Genomic DNA, 26,626 nt, shown 5'->3' with positions numbered 1-26,626 from the left:
ACAGGAGCCTTTTGAGGAACTGATTCTCTGTTACTTGCAGGTCCCCATGGTTACAGTATCCCCAAACACCTGAGCCATATAGGGCAATGGATGCGCATCTATGCCTGTAGATGTTTAACATATCAGGGATGCAGCGACTGCCCAGTTTTGAAGCAAAACGAAATACTCCCGAGGAGCTTTTACCCATCTTGGCCTTCACGTTTAAAATCTCGGATGCCCATGACCCACTACTATTAAAAGTTATGCCAATATAACTATCATATTGCCAGTGAAATTAAATATTTCTCAAAATTAGGGTCGTCCTCTACAAAAAAAATTCAAAACAGAACTCATCACTGTCCAAATAATAACAAAATCATATGAAGTTTTATTTAAGATTATATTTTTGCAATGCACATGGAAGTTGTACGAAAAGAAATAAGTATTGTAGAAAATTAATAGTTTTTATCCCATTGATATGACCTATGAAAATCACGTCTGCATTTTTCCAAACAAAGGTTTTATGTAGGAGTTCCTAAAATAATGTTTTATTTCCACTGACGTTTTGACTTCATCTTTTATTGTGGGGAAGTACTGTACCTATTCTGACTGTTACAGCACTTACAGCTAGATTCATCATTGTCCCGTTTTGCGAGTCCTTAATAGCGATTATTAAGGAATCGCTATTAAGGACTTGCAAAACAGGATTCATGTAGGAATCGCTAAATAAATTGCGATTCCTACACATTCCTTATTTGCGATTAGCAATTTGCTAATCACAAATAAGGATGCGATTTCAAGGGTGCTAGGGGTGTCCACAGGACACCCTATAGCACCCCTGAAATGTAAATTTAGACTTATGTTGCGCGCACACATGTCCAAAGGACATGTGTGTGTGTAACATACAACTGAGAAAAGTGCACAAAAGTGCATTTTTCTCAGTTTTCGCTATTTACCACGAAGTCAGACTTCGCGGTAAACAGCGGCAAAAAATAGCGAAATCGCAATTTTTTAATGGTTCATGAATAGCATTTAAGGAATCTCAAATTGAGATTCCTTAAATGCGATCGCAATTTGAAAAATCGCAATTTTTTGCGATTTTTCAAATTGCGAGTTCATGACCCATTGATGAATTCCAAATGCCATTTTTGCGGGCGCAAACGGCCGAATTCTGGGATTCGCACCGTTTGCGCCTGCAAAAATACGTGATGAATCTAGCTGTTAGATCATTGCACATTAAAATAAAATCTTGTTTTTTGAGGTGTTGATTTTATAGCTGTGTATAGATCATCTGTCATAGTCATGAGTGTGCATATGTTCCCTCCCTATGTTTTGAGGAATGGGACATCATCATCCACATACAACATATGATGGGGCATCATCCAATCCAAGCATGCCATCTATCTGATTCTTCATTGAAATTTATTGTGCTAATCATTCCATAAAAATTTGACAGTGACTACTCGACAGATCTCTGTAATCAGTCTGCCAAACTACGGGGGAAAATCCAAGCTGCTCACAGTTTGATAAAGACAATCCCGGTTCATCATGTTGAATGTCTGTTCTGTACCTAAAAAGAAAACTAGCATTGTGAGCTCTAAAAGTCTATTGATTCCACAAGGCATTGTGTCTAAGCTGCTAGCAAGTTTATCTTGGGATCTGTCTTTTTTTAATCTAACCACATACGTTCTTGTTACCGTAATGTTCATGAGGATTTTATTATTCCTACTGAACAATGTAATAGTCCAAATTTATGATGCAACGTACACCTTAATCTTTATTTATTTTTTACAGACAATAATAAGATGAAAGGCGTGAATCTCCTTGTTTTTAATGAAAGTCTTCCAGGATTTTATTAAATAGCTCCACTATATGTGGTACCAATCAGTCTGACTAAATATAGGTACATCTTTGATATCACATCTTCTCCAAATGTTTATTTGCTCAGGAAAGATAACATTGCTTCCTCGATATCAGATAGTGAAGGCTCTAACAATAGTTTTTGGTCGAACTTCGTAAACGCCTTAGTAATACACTTCTGCTGTAGATTTGGGTTATGTGTATCATTCCTCAGTATGGGGATGAACTTCCTCAAATATCCTACTTTGTTAACCTTTTCTAAGCATTTGCCAAGCTTAGTTTCACAATTTTACTGTTTTCTCATATTTTTTTGGATAGATCCTATTAGACTATATCCTTTTTTTCAAATTCAGTCTCTACAGTCTTGATAAGCCTTTATCTGGCAATTTAGCAGGCCCATTCTCCAGCTCCAATGTTTTTCAGAGCCCTTTTGTTGTTTAGACCTGATCGCATAGGAGGTTACCCACCCTCTAAGGCAGGGGTACTCATAGTACGGCCCGCGGGCCTGGGGTGGCCCGGCAAGCCTTTCCTGGCGGCCCGCGGACCCCCTAGACATCATACCTGTGTTTTACGTTTTTTAGGTCTCGCCTCTCAATGCGCATGCGCATTGAGCGAGACTATAGGGGCTTAAATAAGGTTTACCTAGATTGGCGATTGACTGGCGATTTGGTGCTGTGGCCTTGCGCTTTTAGGTCAATGCGCAAGCGCATTGACCTAAAATGCGCGTGCACATCATCAAATCGCCATCTGTTCCCCAGCAGCACTCCTCCCATACCTTTTGAAGTGAAGCTTAGCTTCACTTCAAAGGCCCCTGCTACTTCACACCCTCATCGCCGCTCTTCCCGCTCCGCCCCCTCCCCTGCCCGCCGTGTCGTATTTCTCCTCCCCTCTCCCCTTCTCTGCCTTCTGTCGTAGTTTGGTCTCCTTTATTTTCTTGTTGATTTACTAAAACAAATTAAGTGTAAGCCTATTTGCTTTTCAGTAAAGGTTGTGCACTTTTTATCCATCTTACTATCGCATCGTTTATGCATTTTCTTGTGAGTGCTAGTTTCATACCGTTTTAAGTTTGCCGAGAACGCGCCCTCCTTTATCAGCTGAACGCATTCCAGGAGATGCTCTCTCGGCACAAGCTAACCCTCCGAGATTCACCCGTAAATACCTTAACATAAGACATCTATCGGGATCATAGAGATAAAAGTCCTTTTTTAACAGTCATTATTCCAGCAAATATTTTCTAATTGATATGTGTATGTATATTTTCCAGAATACTGACCACTGGGCATTTATCTCGACCGGATCCCTTAACAGGCAAAAGGATTGAAACAGAAAATCTTACATAACTTGTTTTCAAGTTACATTCCATGTTTACTTCCTTGGAAAATAATGTGTCCCAGCGATTAGGAGCAGCTGGGCGCTCTATAACACGATGTGACCCCCGTTTCCTCCTCACACAACTTCCACTATTAGAACTATTGCTGCAGGAAGCAAATATCTCCCATCGGGAAAACAAACCAAACAGCATGCACGACCAGAGTCCTTATAAAATGCGAATCTCTTGGCGGCCCCTGGAGAGTTGAGCTTTGCCAGACAACTTCATGCCGAGCCGCTTTCTTATCTGCAGCAAGACTCAACACATTGCTGAGATTTCAGCCTAAGGGCACGTGCAGCTCTTTGCAAGCTCTCCCCCTCTGCACCCAGCCCTCAACCCTCTAGATGCTGCAGAGCAAATGCACTGTTAATAGTTAGGCAATCCTCTCTTCTTTTTGCAGAAATGTGTATATATATATATATATATATATATATATATATATACACACACACGCACATACACACACACACACACACACACACACATACACAGAATAGTTCACGCAAATGCACTCTTTTTCTTTCTTTGATTTTTTTTCACACAACTCTCTGATGCTGACCGGAAATAAATATATGAATACCTCTGCTGTGTGTTAGGAAAACTGTTCCTGAAATGTACTTTGATTTTAACCTTTACACATCTAGAAAATAATACACAGCTGCAGCAGTGCGAATAAGCAATTGACGAGCACAACGAGAACAGGGGCCATGTCGCATAATGTGAGCGCAGTGGTTGAATCACGATACTTTTTTGTCTGGCGCCGTTCCATGTCTTTGTAGTAAACATACATGCCAAAACACCCGATTGCGGCGGGAGAACCCCGATTTCTGAACACCCAAACATCTTTATTTTACCCGTCTCCCCGCATGAAATTGCCTCTGCTTCAATAAAAGTCAATAGGGAATTTTGTCAACCTCTCACTTTTCGAATCTAAAATGTTGGCATGTATGGTAGTAATTAAGCAAAGGCGCAGTGGTGGATGCAGCCCCCTTTTACCATCATATTGGAAAAGCAGATTTCTGGATGTAGCAACGTGAGACAAGAATGTTTGTGAATATCTGTTGCGTGTCACTTATTGTGGTGGAGATATGCTTTTACTTTAGAGATGTTCACAATTGCTTTTATTTCAGTCTTAATTATTTAAAAAAATTAAAAACCATTTGTATTTGGTAAATGAATACATCTAAGTCACGTACATACAAAACATTTAGCATTACAAATGCTATAGGTGTCACATTTAAAAAAGCTTAAAGTATTGGCATTGTAAATCACAAAGCTATTACTTTTGCAATTTTAAAGACCCACACATTAAAAATAAATTGTCAATTACAAAACCAATAGCTCCAACTTTTCTATTGCGAGACCTATTGCATTTCCAATGCTTGTTTTTTAAGTGTCTGCAGCAGCGCGAGAGACTCTGCTGCTCTGTGGGAGCTGACGGCTTGGCGATCCTAGCAATGGCCAGAGTAAAGCTGCAGGGGCCTAAGAAGAGGTGAAATACAAAGGCCACATTAACATGCAAATGGTCTTTTAAAGACCTGTTAAGAGCTCAGTGCGGCTGTGAGTGTGTGTGCGCCCCGGCTGGCACACAGGCAGGGTGAGATGACAGAGGGAGTGGAAGGGAGTGGGAGGGGAAGGAGAACGGGGGGGACGGAGAGGGAGTTAGAGGGAGTGAGTGAGTGAGAGGGAGTGAGTGAGTGAGAGGGAGTGAGTGAGTGAGAGGGAGGGAGTGAGAGAGAGGGAGGAGTGAGTGGGAGGAAGGGAGTGAGTGAGTGGGAGGAAGGGAGTGAGTGAGTGGGAGGGAGGGAGTGAGTGAGAGGGAGGGAGGGAGGGAGTGAGAGGGAGGGAGTGAGAGAGAGGGAGTGAGTGAGTGACAGGGAGTGAGTGAGAGGGAGTGAGAGGGAAGGAGTGGAAGGGAGGGAGTGAGTGGAAGGGAGATAGTGGGAGTGAGGGAGTGAGTGAGAGGGAGTGAGTGAGAGGGAGGAGTGAGTGAGTGGGGGGAGGGAGTGAGTGAGAGGGAGGGAGTGAGTGGGAGGGAGGGAGTGAGAGAGAGGGAGTGAGAGAGAGGGAGTGAGAGAGAGGGAGTGAGTGAGAGGGAGGGAGTGAGAGGCAGTGAGGGAGTGAGTGAGAGGGAAGGAGTGGGAGGGAGGGGGAGAGGGAGTGAGTGAGTGGGAGTGAGGGAGTGAGTGAGAGGGATTGAGTGAGTGAGAGGGCGTGAGTGAGTGGGAGGGAGGGAGAGGGAGGGAGTGAGAGAGAGTGAGTGAGAGGGAAGGAGTGGGAGGGAAGGAGTGAGAGGGAGGGAGTGAGTGGGAGTGAGGGAGTGGGAGTGAGGGAGTGAGTGAGAGGGACAGAGTGAGTGATGGATGGAGTGAGTGAGAGGGATGGAGTGAATGAGAGGGATTGAGTGAGTGAGAGGGAGGGAGTGAGTGAGAGGGAGTGAGTGAGTGGGAGGGAGTGAGTGAGAGGGATGGAGTGAGAGAGAGGGATGGAGTGAGTGAGAGGGAGTGAGTGAGTGAGAGGGAGTGAGTGAGTGGGAGGGAGTGAGTGGGAGGGAGGGAGTGAGTGAGAGGGATGGAGTGAGTGAGAGGGATGGAGTGAGTGAGAGGGATGGAGTGTGTGAGTGAGTGGGAGTGAGTGAGAGGGGGTGAGTGAGAGGGAGTGAGTGAGTGAGAAAAGTGAGAGGGAGGGAGTGGGAGGGAGTGAGAGGGAGTGAGAGGGAGGGAGTGAGAGGGAGGTAGTGAGGGAGGTAGTGAGAGGGAGTGGGAGGGAGGGAGGGAGGGAGGTAGTGAGAGGGATGGAGTGAATGAGAGGGATGGAGTGAGTGAGAGAGATGGAGTGAGTGAGAGGGATGGAGTGTGTGAGTGAGAGAGAGGGAGTGAGTGAGAGGGGGTGAGTGGGAGGGAGTGAGTGAGAGGGATGGAGTGTGAGTGATAGGGAGTGAGTGAGAGAGAGGGAGTGAGTGAGTGAGAGGGGGTGAGTGAGAGGGAGTGCATGAGTGAGAGGGAGGGAGTGAGAGGGAGGGAGTGGGAGGGAGGGAGTGAGTGAGGGGGGTGGAGTGAGTGAGAGGGAGGGTGTGGGAGGGAGGGAGGGAGTGAGTGAGAGGGAGTGAGTGAGAGGGAGTGAGTGAGTGAGTGAGAAGGGGTGAGTGAGAGGGAGTGAGTGAGTGAGAGGGAGGGAGTGAGTGAGTGGGAGGGAGTGAGTGAGAGGGATGGAGTGAGTGAGAGGGATGGAGTGAGTGAGAGGGATGGAGTGTGTGAGAGGGATGGAGTGTGTGAGAGGGATGGAGTGTGTGAGTGATAGGGAGTGAGTGAGAGAGAGGGAGTGAGTGAGTGAGAGGGGGTGAGTGAGAGGGAGTGAGTGAGAGGGAGGGAGTGAGAGGGAGGGAGTGGGAGGGAGGGAGTGAGTGAGGGGGATGGAGTGAGTGAGAGGGAGGGAGTGGGAGGGAGGGAGGGAGTGAGTGAGAGGGAGGGAGTGAGTGAGTGAGAAGGGGTGAGTGAGAGGGAGTGAGTGAGTGAGAGGGAGGGAGTGAGTGAGAGGGATGGAGTGAGTGAGAGGGATGGAGTGAGTGAGAGGGATGGAGTGTGTGAGTGAGAGGGAGTGAGAGAGAGGGAGTGAGTGAGTGAGAGGGGGTGAGTGAGAGGGAGTGAGAGGGAGGAAGTGAGAGGGAGGGAGTGGGAGGGAGTGAGAGGGAGGTAGTGAGGGAGGTAGTGAGGGAGGGAGTGAGAGGGAGGGAGGGAGGGAGTGAGAGGGAGGGAGGGAGTGAGTGAGAGGGAGGGAGTGCTTCGGACCATAATAGCCTATTACAAGGATATTTCCACCAAATGTGTCTTTGATTCCGGAGCGTGTCACACCCCCTCCATCATTTCGTATCAACCTTTGGGTAGTAACTATGCAATTTAGCTAGATGTCTGTACCAGTTAAGTAGTATTTTATACTGTGCTTTCCTGTGTGCCACACTCAGGATGCTCCGATGTAAGTCTCTCCAAACTCCCAGCCATTGTTTCTCAGTGATGGGGACTCCACACATGGCCTGCTGCCAGGTTTTTCACTGGAGACCTTCCTTTGTGGTATGGCATGGCTTTAAAAGGAGAACGTACATCTGAAAGATTGTGTTTTGATGCTGTCGTCTGCTTTACAAACGTCTCAAGGGGCTGCGAGGTCGCAGATAGCAGCTTCTTTAAGACCCGGCTGCAATACCTAGCGTGTATTGAAATCTTTAGCGTTCCTCAACATGTAAATCGTGTTTACAAACCTCATATGAGTGAGGATTGATGAAAACAATAGAAGGATTAAGGGACGCCTTTCTCTGAAGGGGTTTTCGGTATTCATTCGTTTTGTAAGGCCAACATGAGAAGCGGCAGGACCTGCACCCAAGTGTCAACATGCGGCTCAATGAGAGAAGAGTAAGGGTTTCCCCAATTCTGTTGCTTCCGCAGCAGCTTTTAGTAGTTGTCAAAGCTGTGGCGAAGTATATATACACTGCATAAAGTTGTTCATTTCCCCCCCTTATATACTTATTTCTATATCTAAATATTCATTATCATTGGGTTATGTTTTGTTAACGAAATGGGACGAAATATATATCCCATTCCGTTGTTAAAATGTTCTTGTACAAAGCACAGTCTTTCAGTACAGACAGCAAAAAAAGTTCAGAGGCGTTCATCAGAATGCTCATACAGCTACTAGCTTGAGGTCACTATAATACTGGTATACTTTGACAGGACTATTGCTGTAGGGAGTACGCGAGATTTTCTACAGACTGATGATATGGGGCTAGTATTTCTTCATCTGAGCAGCCATAGCAATTAAGGGACCCATTTCTGCACTCTCTGTTAGAATAATTATTATTACCGCTCGAATATCAATTGATCAGTCTTCCGTGCCTTCCAGTAGTGTCACCCTTAATATCTCTTTTCTTGTTGTTATCAAACCATATCTCCAGAAATCATATATAATATATTTATTGCTTCAATGTATACCTTTGTAGAGATTTCACAAATCTCTTGTTTACAATTTTTTCTTTTAACTTCTTTATCTTTTTCCTCTACATTTCATTTTTTAATATTAATTTAACTCGTTTGCATTGGTTTCCTGTCTCACTTCGCCGTTGCAGTTCTTTGGTACCCATCATTGTTGCCAAATCTTTTGATCTGTGCTGCAAATTAAATCTGACATCGATTTTTGTCTCATTTGATGGTTTGACCTTTTCGTTATTGGAAGCTTTTCTTTTCTTGTGTTTATTTTTTCACTTCACGCCTTAACATCTCATATTTTTAGGTCTCGCCTGCCGATGCGCTTGCGCATTCGAGCTGGCGAGAGTATAGGGGCTTTCCCAGAGTTTAACCAGACTGGCGATTTGATGCAGTGCATGTGCGCTTTTAGCTCAATGCGCAAGCGCAATGAGTTAAAATGCGCGTGCACAGCATCAAATCTCCACCCATCGCCATCTGTTCCCCAGCTTGGTGCTGCCAGCACCGCCCCTCCCTCTCCCCGCACACAGCTTTACTCTCATTTCACCTCCCCCCTCCCCAGCCGCCAGCAACTCCCCTCTCTCTCCCTCCAGCAGCTCTTCAAAGGTATCCGCTCCTCCCCTAATTATTCACGGCCAGCCGGCCGTGCTTTCACTTTGTCTCTGTGTCTCGCGTCTTTCCTCCCCCCAGTGTACTTTTTTTAAAAAACTTGTTCGACTGACCCTCCCTTCCGAGTGATCCGACCCTTTCTTTCACCCTCGCCAGCACCTTTTCTCACTCGTTTCTGTGCTTCTCCCTTGTTCCTCACCAGCATATCTCCTCTTGTGGCCTGCCGCCCCTCTGCTCTCCTTCCTCGTATTCTGTTACCCTCGCTCCGTCATGTCCTGCCCTCTCTCCGTCAATTCAGCTGATAAGTCTGCAAATAATTTCACATGATCACCTTTCCATATGTCTCCCATAGTTGGAAACTGGGCCGTACTGGCATCTTAGGCAACCACTTACATAGCTTTCACGGCCGGCCGGCCGTGCTTTCACTTTGTCTCTGTTTCTCTCGTCTCTCCTCCCCCCAGTGTACTTTTTTTTTAAACTTGTTCGACTGACCCTCCCTTCCGAGTGATCCGACCCTTTCTTTCACCCTCGCCAGCCCCTTTTCTCACTCGTTTCTGTGCTTCTCCCTCCTTCCTCACCAGCATATCTCCTCTTGTGGCCTGCCTCCCCTCTGCCCTCCTTCCTCGTATTCTGTTACCCTCTCTCCATCATGTCCTGCCCTCTCTCCGTCAATTCAGCTGATGAGTCTGCAAATAATTTCACATGATCACCTTTCCATATATCTCCCATAGTTGGAAACTGGGCCGCACTGGCATCTTAGGCAACCACTTACATAGCCACAGTTGTGTTTCTTCAGTTACTGTTTCTGCCCAATCAATTCTGTTCAGTGCCTCCTGCTAGCAAGAGAGTTCCAATTTTGTGGCCAAGGAAAAACGTTCAGGTGGCCTGTTGACAAACTGCAGCCCCAAAGGGGTGTCTCGTAAAACAGGTCGCGCTCCAGTGGAAGACTGGATCACTCCTATCAGTCATTCATTCTCTGTAATTAGAAGGGCCTCCCAATATTATGATCTAATAGCAGTGATCCCAGCCCCTCGTCATGTGTATTGACAGCATTAATCTAGAGGCACTGTGGACTACACCTTCCCACATGAGTGAGCACACCACTTCTGGTATCTTCATCAAAACTGCTCTGAGATTTTAAAACAAGCGTATTATGTGCAGAGTTATTGGTGGAACAACTATTTTGAAAATGACCATACACACCATTATCGAGAGAGAGAGAGACTCAGAGGAAACCTGTATGAGTCTCAAGCGAGCGATTATGACTCAAAGATAATCACATTTTATGTTCTTATATCGCATAACAACGAAAACCAACGAGAGAGTGAGGAATTTTGTCATGTCATGTCCTGCCCTCTCTCCGTCATGTCCTTCCCTCATCCATTATTACTCTGCCCCTCTTCCTTATGATGCCCCGGTACGCCACCGTCTCTTAGGATTTTCAATAAGCGCTGGGCTTTTTTGAACAGCCGAGTTCGCATCTCTCAAGACCTATCTTCTACGGCACTCTCTTTCTGCACCCCAAGCTACCCACGTAGTAGTCTCTAGAAGTCCCTCCTCTGCCTAGCATTCCACCGCCCTCCCTAGGCGGGGTTGTCTCTGTGCCCCACTCTCTCTACTGCTACCAGTTTCTCTGATGTCCTGCCCTCTCTCCGTCATGTCCTTCCCTCATCCATTATTACTCTGCCCCTCTTCCTTATGATGCCCCGGTACGCCACCGTCTCTTAGGATTTTCAATCAGCGCTGGGCTTTGTTCAACAGCCGAGTTTGCATCTCTCAAGACCTAGCTTCTACGGCACTCTCTTTCTGCACCCCAAGCTACCCACGTACTAGTCTCTAGCAGTCCCTCCTCTGCCCAGCATTCCACCGCCCTCCCTAGGCGGGGTTGTCTCTGTGTCTGACTCTCTCTACTGCTACCAGTTTCTCTGGTATTTTGTGGCCTCGGGGCGTGTGCCCCGCTCCTCAGTGAGCTGTCTTGTTTCTAAAGCTAGCCAGTCTTTCATAGCCTTTTCCATGCAAGGGTTGCATATGATAACTTAGTGCTTGGCGAGTTTGACTGAAGAGTCGTACACGCCTTGTTTAAAGGACCTGTTTTACTTATAGCTATTCACCACCATTGACTGTTGCAAAGAAATTTTTTTTCTTCAAAAAACGGACTTTCCCCGTTTTCCCATGCAAGGCCGTTTCATTTTTTTTAACTCATAGTCAAACCCTCCCTGATACTTTTTTGATACCTAATCAATTGTCTTTTACAGATCACAAATGTGATAAATTGTTGAACTCTTTGGTAAAACCCTATGCTGTTCATATTTCGGTATCAAAGTTGACAGTTTATGAACGGAATCAAAAACCCGAAATTGTTCATGATTCACTTAAACATACTGTAGAGTGGGCTGTACATTGCTGAAGTACAGCGGTGCTTTACCCAGCAATAATCCAGGTGACTAGGTCTCATCCTTGGTTTGTTGCACTTAGTTCGGAATGAATAAACAGATGTCTACCCTTGTCTGGATTCCCCAGGGTTACTCAATAAACTAACCAAATTGACAGCCAATTGGTACCAATGAATGCTCTTTCCTGAACCAAGATTTTACTTGGGCATTTCTGTATGCTTACACCACCTCAGAGTTGTCTTAACTGCCCTTGGTGTGCCACATTAATGCTATATATGAATTCGTCTCAATGGTACTCTTAAACTCCAGCAATCCATGAACAATTCTGGAAACTATATTAACAATTAACTGAAGCCTTCCTACCATGCCCCCCACCACCAGCACCTGAGAATCCTCATCAACAATTTAAATTAAAATATTAGCCATTATTACCAAATGTTATATGCCATAGTTGCCATGGTAAGAGCATGTCTTACAGAGACAGGTAGGTGTACAAGAAGAAAGTTTGTTTCCAGAAAATCCAAGAATTGGGATTCTTCTCTATGCCTTTTGACTATGGCTGATGCATTGGAAAGTATTTTTCTCCCAGGTTCCTTGTGAGCCCACAGTTGTGGTTTTATTTATTGATGTGTCTGAATGGAAACGCTCCAGATGGCATAACCCTCTCTTGGAATGTGCCACCCTCCCTTAGTTTGTCAGACGATCCAGGGTGCATACTTACCTGACTCAGAAGAATTCTAAAGAAGGTGAGTTATCATTATCAGGAGTGAACTTCTAGCCAGTATTGATTGTGGGTTCGCAACACTTTATAATGAACCCAGGCGGAACTTTGGAGGGAAAACAGTACATGGCCACCACATAAGAGCATTTATTTACCCCTTTCATCTTAATGTGGTGACCTTCTAGTACGGAACTTGTTTAGGAGGAGACTAATGTGCACTCGAAGGTGAACCTCCTGTCCTCCCTCATAAACATGCTGTCTCTTTTGAATACTTTTTCTTCCATCACTTTGAAATGTTAATTCATTTAGATTTATATAGTGCTAACATGCAGTTTTATGGCCACCTTAGAATGCAAAGTGAAACTGTGAGCATGTAATGCTAAATAAAAGCAGGATTCAAATCATTATGTAAACGGTGCACATCATATTTCAGTGGGTGATCTATGGACAGGTTCCCTCCAATTATCTGGAACAAAGCCGATTCTTCCCCCAGCCTCAAATATAATGACTACTCACGTTCTGTAGGCGGGTTGGCTTGCTTGAACAGAAGGCCTTTTCAGAAGAGGGTGGACCTTGCTGAGGTGCAGTACCTTGATCCTGGCAGATGCTAGGATAGTGTACAAGGGATGCTAAAGGGCGCTAAGGCATTATAGTAAAATGCAGATACTCTACAGTGAAGGATCACATGAGGTTTATTAATTGTGCACTTCTGTGATAGTCTGCAGAGTGCCTTAAAGTGTTGCTGGGAGCATATGTGGGCTGGTGGTTCTCTTGTTGTGACACAGATAGTAAACAGTGGGTGCTCATGATTAGCTTTGTCATTAATGTAGCACTGAGATGGTCAACATGGTCTGCAATGAGAATTTACAGGTGACTGGGTAAATGTACATTGTTGAAATTGCTTATCCTTCAGAAGTCGTAGCAGGCATTCTTGAGTTGCTGGGTGCATTCAGAGGACACAGGTCCTCCTCCAATCTGATTTTGAATGTCGCTGGCAGCGTGCCTGAGGGTTTAAAGATACCTGTGTCTGCACCTTCAAGGTATGGCTAATGGTCCCAGGACACAGCACACTGCAGTTTTCGTCCTTCAGGATCTCCTCACAGGGGCCTGCATACCATACAGTGGTATTCAGGCTGATGGTAGTATTGTTGTGACTCTGATGGTATGAAGCATGGGTTTATGTATATCTGGGTTATTACTCTACAACGGAGAGAGACTACAGCCTTTTCATAGGATTCTAGGTGACTGTGATAGTTTACAGCCGGTGGGCATTCATTGGCTGCGGGGCCATTCATGGTTTGCTGTAGGTCTTGTAACACAGCTAGCCGATGCGGGCATTCAGGAACTGTTGGGCCAATAATGCTGATGTATTCTAGAGAGTAATTGTACTGTTTCGATAGTCTACATGGGTTGTTTGCTTGTGCCTTTGGTGTGCTTTGAGGACAGGTCTAGGCATCAAGTGGCATAGATGGACTACAGACTTTGAGGGGCATTCGCTGTCAGTTGGCAGTATTAGTGTACAGTTGAGATAGTCCTTAGGGAGGTTTACTGTTGAAAGGACAACATGGCATTCCTACCATAGACTACAGGTAGTCAGGACCAAGGCAAATGTTTGCCTGGACAGCTTATTGTATACAGCAGATATCATTATTAGGTAGTCTTGATTTCAAATAGGAATTAAGACATAAAAGGTCGTGCCTGCATTTCATTAATCCTTTGTCTGTTTTTCCTCAAAGTCCCAAGTCTGCAGGGAGCCATGTCACTGATGAAGAAGAAGCAGAGCTGCTGGTGACAGATAATGAGGTAATGTAGATATCTCTATGGAAGATCACTTATCAAATATCATCGATACAGCAAGCAAAACTATAGGGGTAAATATATATCAATGAAATTGCACTGGAAACTTTACGTTCCCCTTGGTCTTCAGCTTTCCAACCTTTGCATGCGTCTACACAGATGTTGAAGAAGAATGCAAGTCTTGTTTATAGTGTCCCAGTCCTGACAGTTGAGGTGATCCTAGTGCTCTCTGGAAGTTGTGCCAAGCAAGTTTTTGCGTTTAGGTTCTGTTTTATAACAGTTTTTTTAATTTCCATTCAAAATACTGTATTTGGGAAAAGGATTTCAATAAAAGCAACTGTGCAATGTATAATTTTCCAGCCTTCATATTTAAAGTTTACCCAGATGTTGCTCAATGTTGTTAGCAAGTTCTTTAAATACTTCATAACACATAATCATGTTAACGTAGATACTGCTTATCTGACCCAAATAAATACATATAAAATCTTCTTTGGTCGCATGTACCATAGTTCTAAGGTGCATTGGTTTTAATTGTTGTTGGGAGGGAAATGTCCCCTGCATGGTTCAGTGTCATGTGCGCTCCTGTACTATATTCCTTATGTCAAGGTTCTGAGCCTTTTTTCACCTCTTCAATCCAAATAACAGACTTACTTGTCTATAGCTTAAATTAATTTAATATTTCTCTATACTGATTCACCACTAATCCTGTCTGGGTTCCAAAGTAGCGTGCTACCTGCCAAAAAACACTGCAACACCTCATCAGGGGTAGCAAGCACTATATAAATGCAAACCATTCTCTCTTCTAGCCCTCCACTATTTTTTTACAATCCAAATAACAGACTAACATGTCCTCTGCTCAAATTAATTTCATTTTTTTCAAGACTAATTCACCACTAATCCTTTTTTGGTTCCGGAGTAGCGTGCTACTTGCCGAAAAGTGCTTCAACACCTCATCAGGGGTAGCAAGTGCTATATAAGAACAACAAGAAACAGAAGCTGCTTGTAGAGTCCGAGGGTAACTTAAGATGTATGTCTATTTCTTTTGATTGAGTTACAGGAAGAGGAGGAGGAAGAAACATTGCACCCACCAGGTGCCGGGGAGGCGGAAGATGGCTTGCCTGGTGCTCCTGGAGAAGGTACCACAGCAAGTCCATCTACAGCAGATCATACCTCTCGAGAGGGGGTGAGTGTTTATGGTCTCCGGTACTCAATATTGACCTAGAAATGAGGTGTGCTAACTTAGGAGAAAAGAGGCTGCAGTTTGCGCTTCACAATTCGTACGCAGCAGTAAAACGCAAAGCATCAGTGTGGCCTAAATCTTAAAAAATGAATATTTACCCCCATGTATTTCCTGTAGTTGTTTTCTACAGGAAATAATTCTATCCAGATCCTCTTGAGATAGGCGAAATCTTTTTTAGGTACTAGAAATGTTGAAGCTTATAGGGGAATAAGGAGCCTAAAAGTTGATCAAGAAAGTGCTAGGGCAAATACACAGAAAAAAATGAATAGCCAAAATATGACAAACACTGCTGCCCTGCAGGGTAAAAAGTCAAGGAAAGTTGAAATGCCAAATAATTTTGATCAACAAGGTTAGTTAATGGATCTGGCATACAAGAGGGTGCAGTATAATAAATATATGATGTGGGAAAATGCTAGACGTGTTTGTGGGAAGATTTTAGTCGTTTGCCATATCCAAAATATATTTCCTTAGAGTTTTTTAGTGCACCATCTGGAGGTTCCTTCTGAGGCCATAGTAATACGATTAGCTAGGCCACAAAAATTAGATTAGCAAAACCTATGTTGTTAGAGAACATCACCTTCTAGGGAAAGTACATTCTCTTTAAGAAGTCATACTTTGTTTTGCAACTCACAATGTATCTAAAATATTAAGGAACAGATGTGGTACGGCTGACGTGTCTTCCTCCCCCCCTGAGGTCTCTTCATGGCACTCCCAACTATGAAAACCGTAAGGTCCTTGCTCTTTGCTCCCCTACCTCTATCAGCAACTACGCAGCAAATGGGGTCAGCATATCTGGCAGATTCGTCTGTCTTTCAAGTAGGCTGTGCCTGCACACAGCCTCTGCTCTCTTTGTCAGTGGGGAGCTACTGGCCCGTGATTGCCTGAGATCTGGGAGCACATGCCAAGTTCTTTCTCTGGTGGATGCGATCAGCAGGATCAGGATCCCTGTGGTTGGATGCAAACTTGTGTGACATGGACAGTGCGCCATAGACACCAAGAAAAAATGGTGTGGATGTAGCCTGGACGGCAATACAGGCCATCTAAAGCAAGACAGCTAGCATTGCGGCCTTCTCAGGAGATAACTGCACATTACAAAGGGCAGCCCTGTGCATATGAGGCAGGATACATGGCTTTTTTTTAAAGTTTTTTGTTGTTGTGTTAAATTGCGCAAACTCGATTAGTAGGTATCAGAGCACTTTACATGAGCACCAGTCACGTTACAGACAGACACATTAATTTTTTGTTAGCCACAGGGAGATTAAGTGATTTGCCAAGAATCACAGGATGGTGAGCGTCCCTGCCGAGACTCAAATCCTGCTCTCCAGCTTTGAGTTCGACCGCTCTAGCCATTAGGCCACATCCTCTCCCCTGATTGACAACCGGACAAGTAAGTACAGATATGTGACTGTCCAAAGTCATAACTGAATCCGCAAATTGTCTTGTTGCATCTGGCTGAGACAGTGGTAGTGAGCCAGACAACAGATTGGCTGCTTCCCTGAATGTGCATAAGAAACATAAAAGCACTGTGTAGGGAGCTCTTTGGATCGATATACAGGTGGCCCGGCTAGGAGAACTTGTGTTGCTCAGCATACACCGGCACACTCTCTTTAAAAACTATAGGCAACATAGAGACTAGGCAGCAGAAGCTGTAATTTGATAGGCATCACAGCCTAAAAATGCTGCAAACATGACCTTGGGGAGACAGACATATACTAGTGATGTGGAGTAAGAGCGAGTCAAGGAACTATTATTTGGTATGAAAAACAGCTTATGCACAATTGATGTTTTGTTTTGTTTGTTTGTAGAAGGCTTTATTTCGATAAACTTTTATCTTAAAAAGCAACACAATAAAAACAATCTCACATTACAAATTTCCACAAGATAAAACAAGAAAGGAATGGTCATACACAGTATACCATCCAGTAATAAAAAGTTAGATAACACATTGAAGTTAAGAACAGATTAAACATTATAATCATTTAACTTTAAGCCTTCTTGCTCTAATAATCCAAGCCCAGCTAAGGAACTTAGAGACAGCACAAACATGTACTAGCCGAGTATCTGACATGAGAATTCGCAAGGCCATCAAATGAGACCTAGTACCCATATTCCTGCACACTGGTTTTAGCCACCTAGATCTCGGGAGTTTGTAAGCAGTGCACTCGAATAGAATGTGGGGCACTGTTTCCAAGATCAGCGGACAGAATGGACACGAACTAAGGGTACTTGGGGACACGCTCCAACGTGCTGTAAACTCGCCAAGAGGAAGGGTGTCAATCCTAAATTTAAAATACAGCATGCGATCACGCGGTTTTGTAATAAGGTCAAAATAGGGCTCTAACGAGGGTACATCCTTAAGGAGAAGATAGTTAGAAACAATCCTACCATTTTTAGGGTTTGAATATTTTTTATTATACACCCAGTTCCAGTAAATCTGCTTCAGTTGGGATTTAGGCACAGCAGATCTGGTTGACCATGCCTCCCCCAACCCGAGCTCAAAAAGAAAGGATTTTATATATCGCAGCCAACTTATTTTTGTCCAACCAGACATAGACAGAATTTCTGTTAGCCCTTCCGCATAATGAGCGAGTTCCGGGACTCGCCATAAGCGTGACCACAATAGCAATGGGCGGAACTGAGCCTGGTCCTTTATTGGGCGATTCCCCAGATCATACAGTATCGGAATCATAGGTGTGCTTTGGGGGAGGGACAGCAACGACCTAAAAAATGTATTCTCTGACTGGGTAAGCTGGTCAGGGTTGCAGGCACCCCATAATTCTGCCCCATACAGGGACCCACTAACTGCTCTTGCGTTGTAGATCTCTACAATGGGGGAAATAGGTTTTGTTGTAGAACTACAATGTTGTTTGATAAGTGTGCCTGTTACCCTTTTGAGAGAGAGGACCATTTTATTAATGTGAGGGCCCCAATGCATTCGATCGGAGAGTCTGATGCCCAACTAATCGAATTCTGCCACCCTATCCAGCTGCACCCCATTCAAATTTGGCGGAATTCCCATTTTTTTAGCCGGATTTAATACTAAATATTTAGTTTTGCCGGTATTAATTACCAGACCCCTGAGTGTGCAGAACACATAGAAACTATCAAGTAGCTTCTGCAAGCCCACTGGGGACTTCGAGATGAGGAGGGTGTCGTCGCAAATAGCAGGGTCGGGATACGTTTGCCCGCCAGGGAAGGAGCGTCTGCAGGTGTTCTTAGCAGATGCTCCACCACTCCATTAACATATAGAGAGAATAGAGTGGGGGCTAGCACACAACCCTGGCGGACGCCCCTATTCACAGCTATTCTAGATGTTTTTTGGCCCTGACTACCCCACCTCACCTGAGCAAAGTTTCCCTCGTGGAGCTTGATTAGAATACTCAGAATGTATGGGGGCATACCCATGTCCTGCTAAACCCCCCATAAGCTCTGCCTCGGCACTAGATCGAAGGCAGTCTTCAGATCTATAAAGGCCAGGTGAAGACTGCCTCCGCCCAGAACGACTGTCTTCCAGTACAACAAATGTAGTCGGAAGGCTTGCTCAATTGTTCCCGTTCCAGAGCGGAACCCTGCCTGTAAGTCGGACAGAATTTTATTGTCTTCGACCCACTGAAGGATTCTGCCTAATACTGCCTTCCCTATAACCTTTTGCGTGGAATCTATTAGGCTAATAGGGCGGTAGTTGGCGGGGTCGTCCCTAGAGCCCTTCTTAAAAATAGGGACCACCTCCGCCCCTCTCCAAGACTCCGGAATCGGCGCACCCTTCATGATGGCATTAAGGAGATCTGCCAAAATCCTCCCCCACTCTGAATAATTTAAACGCAACAGGTCTCCTGGAACCCCATCGGGGCCTGCTGCTTTACGCGGGACCAAGGAACGAATAATCGCTTCAACCTCTTTTACCGTGAATCCAATGGCCTCCTCCTTGGGCAGCTCAAGGCTATCCAAGGACTGGACTTGTTCGCCGAGGGAGTCAGCTGTATACAGGGAAGAAAAATGGGCAAACCAACTCTCACCGGTGATGTTACAGGTGATCAGTAGGCTATCCGGTCTGTTTCTTGATCTTACAAGATCCCAGAAACCTCGTGCATCCTTCCCCGCACTGGCCATCTTGAGGTCGTGCCAAAACTTATCGTCCCAGTCCCTCTTAGCTTCCTTAATAGCCAGATTATAATTGTGTCTTGCTACTTTAATCAGAGACGGCTGCTTACCCTTTATTGCCTGGATGAGTAATGATTTATTAACTCTGCAATTCTTAGAATACCATCCTGGTTTGTCACTACGTTTCTGGCGCCCCTTGGAGTTAGTGCCTTTAGTCAAAAATAAGTCTCCTAAGGCTTTGATTGTACCACAAAATGTAGATGAGATGATAGTCGGGGTTGAGCCACCAAGTTCTATTTTGCTTTGGTAAGAAGCCAAAATGGAGCCAATGAGCTGGACCTTTCCCTCATCGAGCATGACTCTAGGCCAATTGAGGCGTCTGCCGCAATTTGAAGGGCACACCTCTGCCGAGGTGCGACATTCGAGGGGGGCCATAGACAATAAGGAGCTCATCCATAAGGGATGCAAAGTCAGGGAAAGCGGATTATGGTCGCTAAGAATCGTGGATAAAACCACCATATCCTCCACACCTTTCCATAACTGGAAGTCTAGGAGAATATAATCTATGCGTGACGAATGTCCAACTCTATTGTAAGTATCCGCCCCCAACGTGTCCGAAGCTGTCCTTCCATTTACTGCTCTTAAATCAAATTCCAGTGGCAGAGCATTAAGTTGGACTACTCTGGGTGACCACCTTTTGACAGGGGGAATTGACAGCTGCGGAATACCCCTCCTGCTATCATCTTCCATAATATTAAGAAAATCTTCGGACGCAAGAGGCTCAAAAGTACACTTCATATCACCCGCCACCATGAGTAGCGAGCCCTGCGTCTGATTTCTAAGCTCCTCCTCGAGCTTGGTGACAGTGGGCGATGGTGAACTGCCTTTCGACCCCCTGGCATAGATATTAAAAATAGTTAATAATTCCCCTCTCCTAGGTCCAATAAGAGTCACTTTTTGTAGGTCAGGGGAGTTAATTTCGATTTGGGCAACACGGAGCCCTAAGGCAATATCCACCCAGATGAGTAATCCTCCTGCTGGGCGGCCCCGCCCTGAACGAGAAGGAACTGCTGGAACATGATAAGTCGAGTAACCTACTTTATGGCAGGGAACAAGACTCCATGTTTCTTGGAAAATACATATGTTATATGACCCAATAATTGAGTTCCAATCTGGGAGATCGAGCTTCCTACCAATCCCGGCCAAATTCCAGCTTATGATTTTAAGATTCGGCCTAACGGATGGGGAAACCAGAGAAGCCAACTCTGGGAGATCACATCCAATAGCAGGACTGGTGGGTATAGGGGGAAGAACAGATGGGACATTCGCGGAATCAGTACTTAATGGGTGCGAAAACAGTTCTCCTAAGACAGGGATACGTGATGTTTCGTCGCAATTTGGTGTTGCTAAAGCATGTTTTCCCAGGGCTAGCCCCAAGACCGCATTATATCAATAGCCACTAGGCCAACCTGGAACACCCCTGCCTCTAGATGGAGGGAAGCAGGTGCTATTAGGAAAAATAGCTGGACGGTAGGGCGCTCCAAGCTCAGTTCCCCTAAAATCATAACCCACAAAGCAGGGGGGCAAAGTTTGCTGATGGAAATAGCTTAAATCAAAAGTCCCAATCCCTGTGCTTCCATGTTTGGGTTGCTGGTTGCATATGTGGCTAACTGCCCAAGGGTCACCAAAATTCACCAAAATACAATCGCCACTTATATCCTTCCTACGATCGCCCACCCAACTTGCTCTTCGTACATTTAAGATTTTCCCATCATGGTGTTTTAACCCCTTCGATGCTCATGACGAGCTCAGCTCGTCATGAGGCACAGTGGAGCTGTGCTGATGACGAGCTGAGCTCGTCATGAACAAGGGGCTTTTAAATAATTCAGCACTGGAGGAAAATTGCTCTAGCAGCCAAGGTGTTAAAATAGGCCTATTTGTATTTAGCCAGAACATGGTTTTGTTTTTCAGTTCCTGGTAAGATTCATATTTACCCTCCTTGAGTTTAGGGACCCCTGTTAGGACCACAACATAGGGGAGACATGCTGGGGGCAAACTAAGATGGAATATATCCGTGGTTGCCTCAGCTATGGGATCTTCAGGAGCAACTAATGGAGGACAATTAGGGGCCAAGGGCCTACTGCTAATGTCATTAAGGTTGGGACCCAAGTTCGATATGGGTATAATGTCTGTACACTGGGCCTGGGAATTACTCCCTCCTACTTGGGATGCTAAATTTTTGGGGCATCTACTTTTAGCTAGATCATTAGAAGTCTTAGATAAAGCTTTCCCTGCCACGGGCCCCTCGCTTACACTCCCCCGATCTTGGGTTGCTGGCTCAAGTGCTCCTCTCGAGTTGTTGTCAGATAGGTTTACCAATTCCCTGCTTTTTGCCTGGATTTTTATTAGGGTTTTTAAGGAGTGGAAATTATCCAGGGAGGTTTGTTCGAGCCTGTCAACCCTTCCCTTTAGGTATTCCAAGCTCTCAATAATGGGCGTTAACAGAGATTTCATGAGTTTCTCTAAATGAATCAAATCAGACTCAAGAGTAGGGGGTCCAAGGGAGATAGCAACACTAGGACTTACAGTGGCCAAAGTGCCAGGAATATGATGTGTTTGGATATTATCTACACTGGCTGCCACATCCTTCACCCCTCCCCCCACTTTTTGACTTTCCCTCGATTTTTTGGGCTTCTTGGTGGATTTTATGCTCCCACCCCCTACACCACTAACAGCTCTTTTCCTTTTAATGGACAGCCCTCGTACTCTTAGTTTTGCTACTGCCGCTGGGTGCACCTGTAGATTCTCTGTGTTTACAGCCAGAGTTATGGGGGCACGAGCTTGAGCAGAAGCGGAACTCCCTGCAGATGCCGTTGCTGGGCCAGAGGTCTTATCTACCGCAATAGGTGCACTGCCATCTTTTGGCCCCTTCTAAAATAGCTGTAGGTTTGCAAGTAGCAGATGGTGTCACCACAGAAGTTACCAGCGGTGGGGCGAAAAAAGTAGGAGAGAAAGAGGGAGAGATAGGAAGATCTATTACCACAGGACTATCTCTTCCTAGTGAGACTCTGCGTTCGTTATTTATTTTATTAACTATTTTTACCAGGTAATTGTCCATGGTTGGCCCCCCAGATGAAATTTTGTCAACCTTCAGTTTCGACATACTCTATGCAATATGCAGAGACAAGATACTTATCCAAAAATGAGTATCAAACAATGCGTCGCCTGTCCCCTAAACAAGATCTATAACAATGGCAAAATGCACAACAAGCTTAACTTACATAGAGGGGAAACAATGACATGAGTGTTTAGGCTAGGCTTCGTGGCCCAGCCCAGACTCCTCAGGCCTCTAAGGGCCGCAGAGGGCCCGCCCTTTGCCCGGGCTTAGCCCGGCCCTCCCGCGGCGCGAGGATGGTTGACGTTTATATCGCGCCTGGAGCTGTGGGCGTGGTGGAGGTCCGGCCCAGGTGTGGTTGCCCAGAGGGGAGTCTAGGAATTTGCAGTCCCCCTCTGGTACACTGGTAAAGCTTCCTCGTGAAGAGAGCGCCTCTCGCACTCAGGGCGCTATGCTGGAAGAGATGACTGCCGGTCAAATCACACTAGGCTCCGTACAATGAAGAAAAATGCCCCACGTTAACCTGCTGGTTAGCTGCACTCGCCACTATCAACTCCGCGCACCCACAATTGATGTCAAACTTGACCATTTAATTGCCCTCTGGACCACATGAAGTACCAGCTTGATTAGATTGCAGAAAGAATAGACATGTTGGAGGGTGGCATCTCTGACATTGAAAACAGATTAAAAAACACTCGGAAAATCATTTGAACCATAAATGAGTATTTTGAGGCCTGCTCGTGGCACAACAATCTTTGAATTTAGGGATTCCAGAAACCAGGAAAGATAGAATTGTTTAAGGAGAAATTGCTTAAAAGACTTTTTGGGGTCAACACTTTTTCTTTATTATACATAGTGGAAAGAGCGTATCTATCCTTGCCAGCACGACCAGTGCCAGGAACACTACACAGGGCCATAATAACAAGACTTTTGAACTATAGAGACAGAGATTTGAAATTATGATTAGACGGATATCAGGAAAAGTTGAAATATGATGGCTATAACGTTTCTACATAATCTCACTTCACAATAGAGGCACAAGAAGCGCACAGGGCCTTCATACTGGTAAAGGAACACAAATTGAATCTTAAATATGCAATGCTTTATGCAGCAAACTTTAAGATGGAATTCAATTGCAAACTAATGTTCTTCACTGAGCGGCAATGAGCTTCACATTTTCTGAAGTCTGAACTTGCTACCTCTCCCTCAGCGGACTGTACTTCATGTGGAGAATCTGCATTTAACTCAGTAGATAACAATAATGTATACAATACAATAATTCTGTACTCTGCTGAAGATAATATATTCTCATGGAATGGTGTCATTATAAGTCTGTTGTGGGGGGTTGACATCACTGACATTTGGGCTTTTCTGTGTGGGAGGGGGTTATGCAACAGTGGTTTATTTTTTTGGTTGTTACCTGGCTGCATTACTCAAGATAGTCCATGGACAGCATAATATAGTCACTAAATATGTTACACTCACACCAGTGCTGGTCTGTGAGGGCCATGATATCATATACATTATGATGTGGCTCACCATTTATGCAGACACATCCATGATTTGGAGGTATGTCTAATTATAATTTAACAGCTATAAAATTACTCACCTGAAATTTTAGGTCTTAAAAGCTCCAAAAAAGCTAGAAATATCTTAGCATACCACAGTAGGCACCAAATAGAAGTTGTATTCCTTCAGGAAACTCCTTTAACTTCTATATCTGAAAGAGTGTTTGCCAGGTTTTGGGGAGCCTGTTGCTATTTGTCATCGTGTAATTCCTGTTCCATGGGTGGGGTGATCCTAGTCGGGAAGGGGACCCAATTTAGGGGCCGGTTACGATGTCGTTTGGAAGGGCACCGATTGGGATTCGAACTTGCTGAATCCGATTCGGAAGCTTTGTTTCCGACTCGTACCCAGTTCCAAACGGCCGATTACGATGTCCGGAAACCGTAAGGGCTTTCTGAATCAGTTCCGAAAGGCATTCGGACAGGTCTATCTTTCGGAGCCGAATCGTACAGCTCTATGGACTCGGTTTCTAAATGAGCCTTTACAATAAACAATTTGGGCGGCCGTTCCGATACGGTTTGCCTGGAACGAAACAGCTGTTGGAATCGGTCTTTGGGGGTCCGTAGCCATCCCCCCTTCATCCGGGGCCCTCCAAATCGGGTCCATGGGGCTACCCATGGGTCCCCTATTCCCAACCATGCACAGTGTGGTAGGCACCATGGGGTGCCTGCCGTAGGGTGCACAAATTTCCCCCTTTCTTCAATGGGAGCCTTTGTTCTCGTTTGGAACACAGGTTCCCATTGAAGTCAATTGGAGTCCGATCGAATCGTATCCAGAAACGTCCGGATGCATTGAAATCGCTCGGTCGGATTCCCCTGATCCGAGTTGGTCGGAAAGCATTCCGGAACCGTTTTAGTCAGAATGCTTTCCGAACGAGATTGTAATCAGCCCCAGAGTCATAAACACACTTGCACTAACACCGAGGGTAGAGATCTTAAAATTCTGGGTACTTTAAATAATGAACATATGACCCTCATTAATTTCCTATGGTCTGAATAAAAACTCTCTGGCCTTCTTCCGCGACCTACTTGCTACCTATAATAAGCTTGACCCACGACCAATCCTTTAAGGACCCAATTTCAATGTAATACTGGACCTCCATATGGACAGATCAAAGACAAGTAACAGACCTCTATCTTTAGCTTCTGTTGCACTCCACTTCTTATTAATCAGTCACACCCTAGTTGATGTGTGGCAAATTTAACACTGACACTTTTGGCTATGCATACTATTCCTCAATGCATGATACTACTTCTAACATACACTATCAATAACCAGAAACATTTGCACATGAATAGTGGAACCTGACATCCTACTTCGCACCCTATCTGACCGCTCCCTGGTAGTACCGCAATTGACACTCCTAGCTCACATTGGTTTTCACCATCCACACGTTTTCCCTTTCAGGACACCATAGTTTTCCGGGAGCAGATTAGATGAGGCTTTGAGTGGTATTTCGAATTAAATTAAGGTTCAGTGACTAGTTAAAGCAATACTTCGTGAAGCCACTAAAGCTAGGATCAGAGGTCTCTTTATCTCTAAGAAGACTGGTATTCTCAGATCCATATGTACTAGACTGGGAACAATTGAGTTAGCTTAAAATCCTGGTACATAACAATACTATAGCATTAAATCCTAGGGATAGCGGAGGATGCACAAAGCACTGCTATAATTCAGAGAGGAGGCAATGCACAAAATTAAATACTTTGGCAAATACGCTCTGAAAAGCAGGGCAAGCATCCCAGACACACATTAGCTAGGCTATTTCAGCCCAGGTGGGCATATTAGAAATCAGTAGCCCTGATGGTAGACACTACACAACTACTACTAAAATACTGGAGATTTTCTTTGAATACTATGTGGATCTAATAGACCTTCCCAAAGACTGGATTGTTGAATATCTTTTCAAAGCCACTTTGGCCTGGCTGGAATAGCATAAACGGGAACACGCTTAACCATACCTTCTCGACAGAAGGGATAGTCAGCATAACAAAACACTTACTTAACTGCAAAACCCCGGGTGTGGATGGGCTGACCTCGGAATTCTATATGGAGTATGCTTACATATTGGCTCCATATCTATTAGACATTTACAGAGAGGCCTGAGAGACAGATCACCTGCCGTCACTATGAGAGGCCATAATTATGGTGCAATTAAAGCCAGGAAAGCCCTCAAATCATTGTGCATCTTATAGACCTTTCTCATTAATAAACACAGACAACAGAATCCTTGCAAAAGTAACTGCAAATCGATTGTACCCTTATATGAAAGGACTAGTGTTGCCAGAGGAGTCGGACTTTCTCCTGAGTCGCACAACCTCTGCGAAATTGCCCACGTTTTTCCGTTAACACATCAATTAGACCCTGATGTCTCAGCTACAGCCTTATTGCTGACCGCAGAAAATGTCTTTGACTCCCTTGAATGACCTTCTATGCTAGTTTTACTGAGGGGAATGGTCATGGGAGAGAGCATTGGATTGGTTGCTTTTCTCCATACTCACCCAGTAGCCAAAATTAGAATAAATTGTAACCTGTCCACGAGATTCCAAATCACTAGAGGCACTATACAGGGGTGTATGCTCTCACTAATATTGTTTCCACTTGCAATTAAACCCCTGGCCAGCATAATCAGAGAAAAATATGCATGTAAATTACATTGAACCAATTTACGGAAATGGGGGGAAGGGGGTACCTCGCCACTGGACTTTAAAAAAAATATATTTTATGCTCCGGCACTTCATTTGTGAAAGGTCTTTCTCCTTTCCAGAGCCACTTGCCTTAATGGCACTAAAACAATTCATTATTAATGCGGCCTTGTGGGGAATTACATCTAGATTATATAAAATAATCTCAGACACTAGAACACACTCCATTCTTAAGGCAAGGAATGGGTGGGAGAATGACAT

The 26,626-nt window shown here is 44.8% G+C and overlaps 1 protein-coding gene across 1 annotated transcript in view; it reads left to right on the top strand.

The window, feature by feature from the left end:
• CCDC40 (coiled-coil domain 40 molecular ruler complex subunit) overlaps positions 1-26,626 on the top strand; it is a 762,745-nt gene that overhangs the window by 36,527 nt on the left and 699,592 nt on the right. The window contains exons 2-3 of the mRNA XM_086931053.1: positions 13,638-13,704; positions 14,756-14,881. Of these exons, the coding sequence (XP_086787179.1) occupies positions 13,638-13,704; positions 14,756-14,881 (193 nt within the window). The remainder of the gene's footprint in view (positions 1-13,637; positions 13,705-14,755; positions 14,882-26,626) is intronic.

Source organism: Lissotriton vulgaris, chromosome 7 (genome assembly GCF_964263255.1).
Source record: "Lissotriton vulgaris chromosome 7, aLisVul1.2, whole genome shotgun sequence".
NCBI classification, from domain to species: Eukaryota; Metazoa; Chordata; class Amphibia; order Caudata; family Salamandridae; genus Lissotriton; species Lissotriton vulgaris.
Note: the sequence above shows the minus strand (reverse complement) of the source record. Positions and strands in the feature narration are given on the sequence as shown.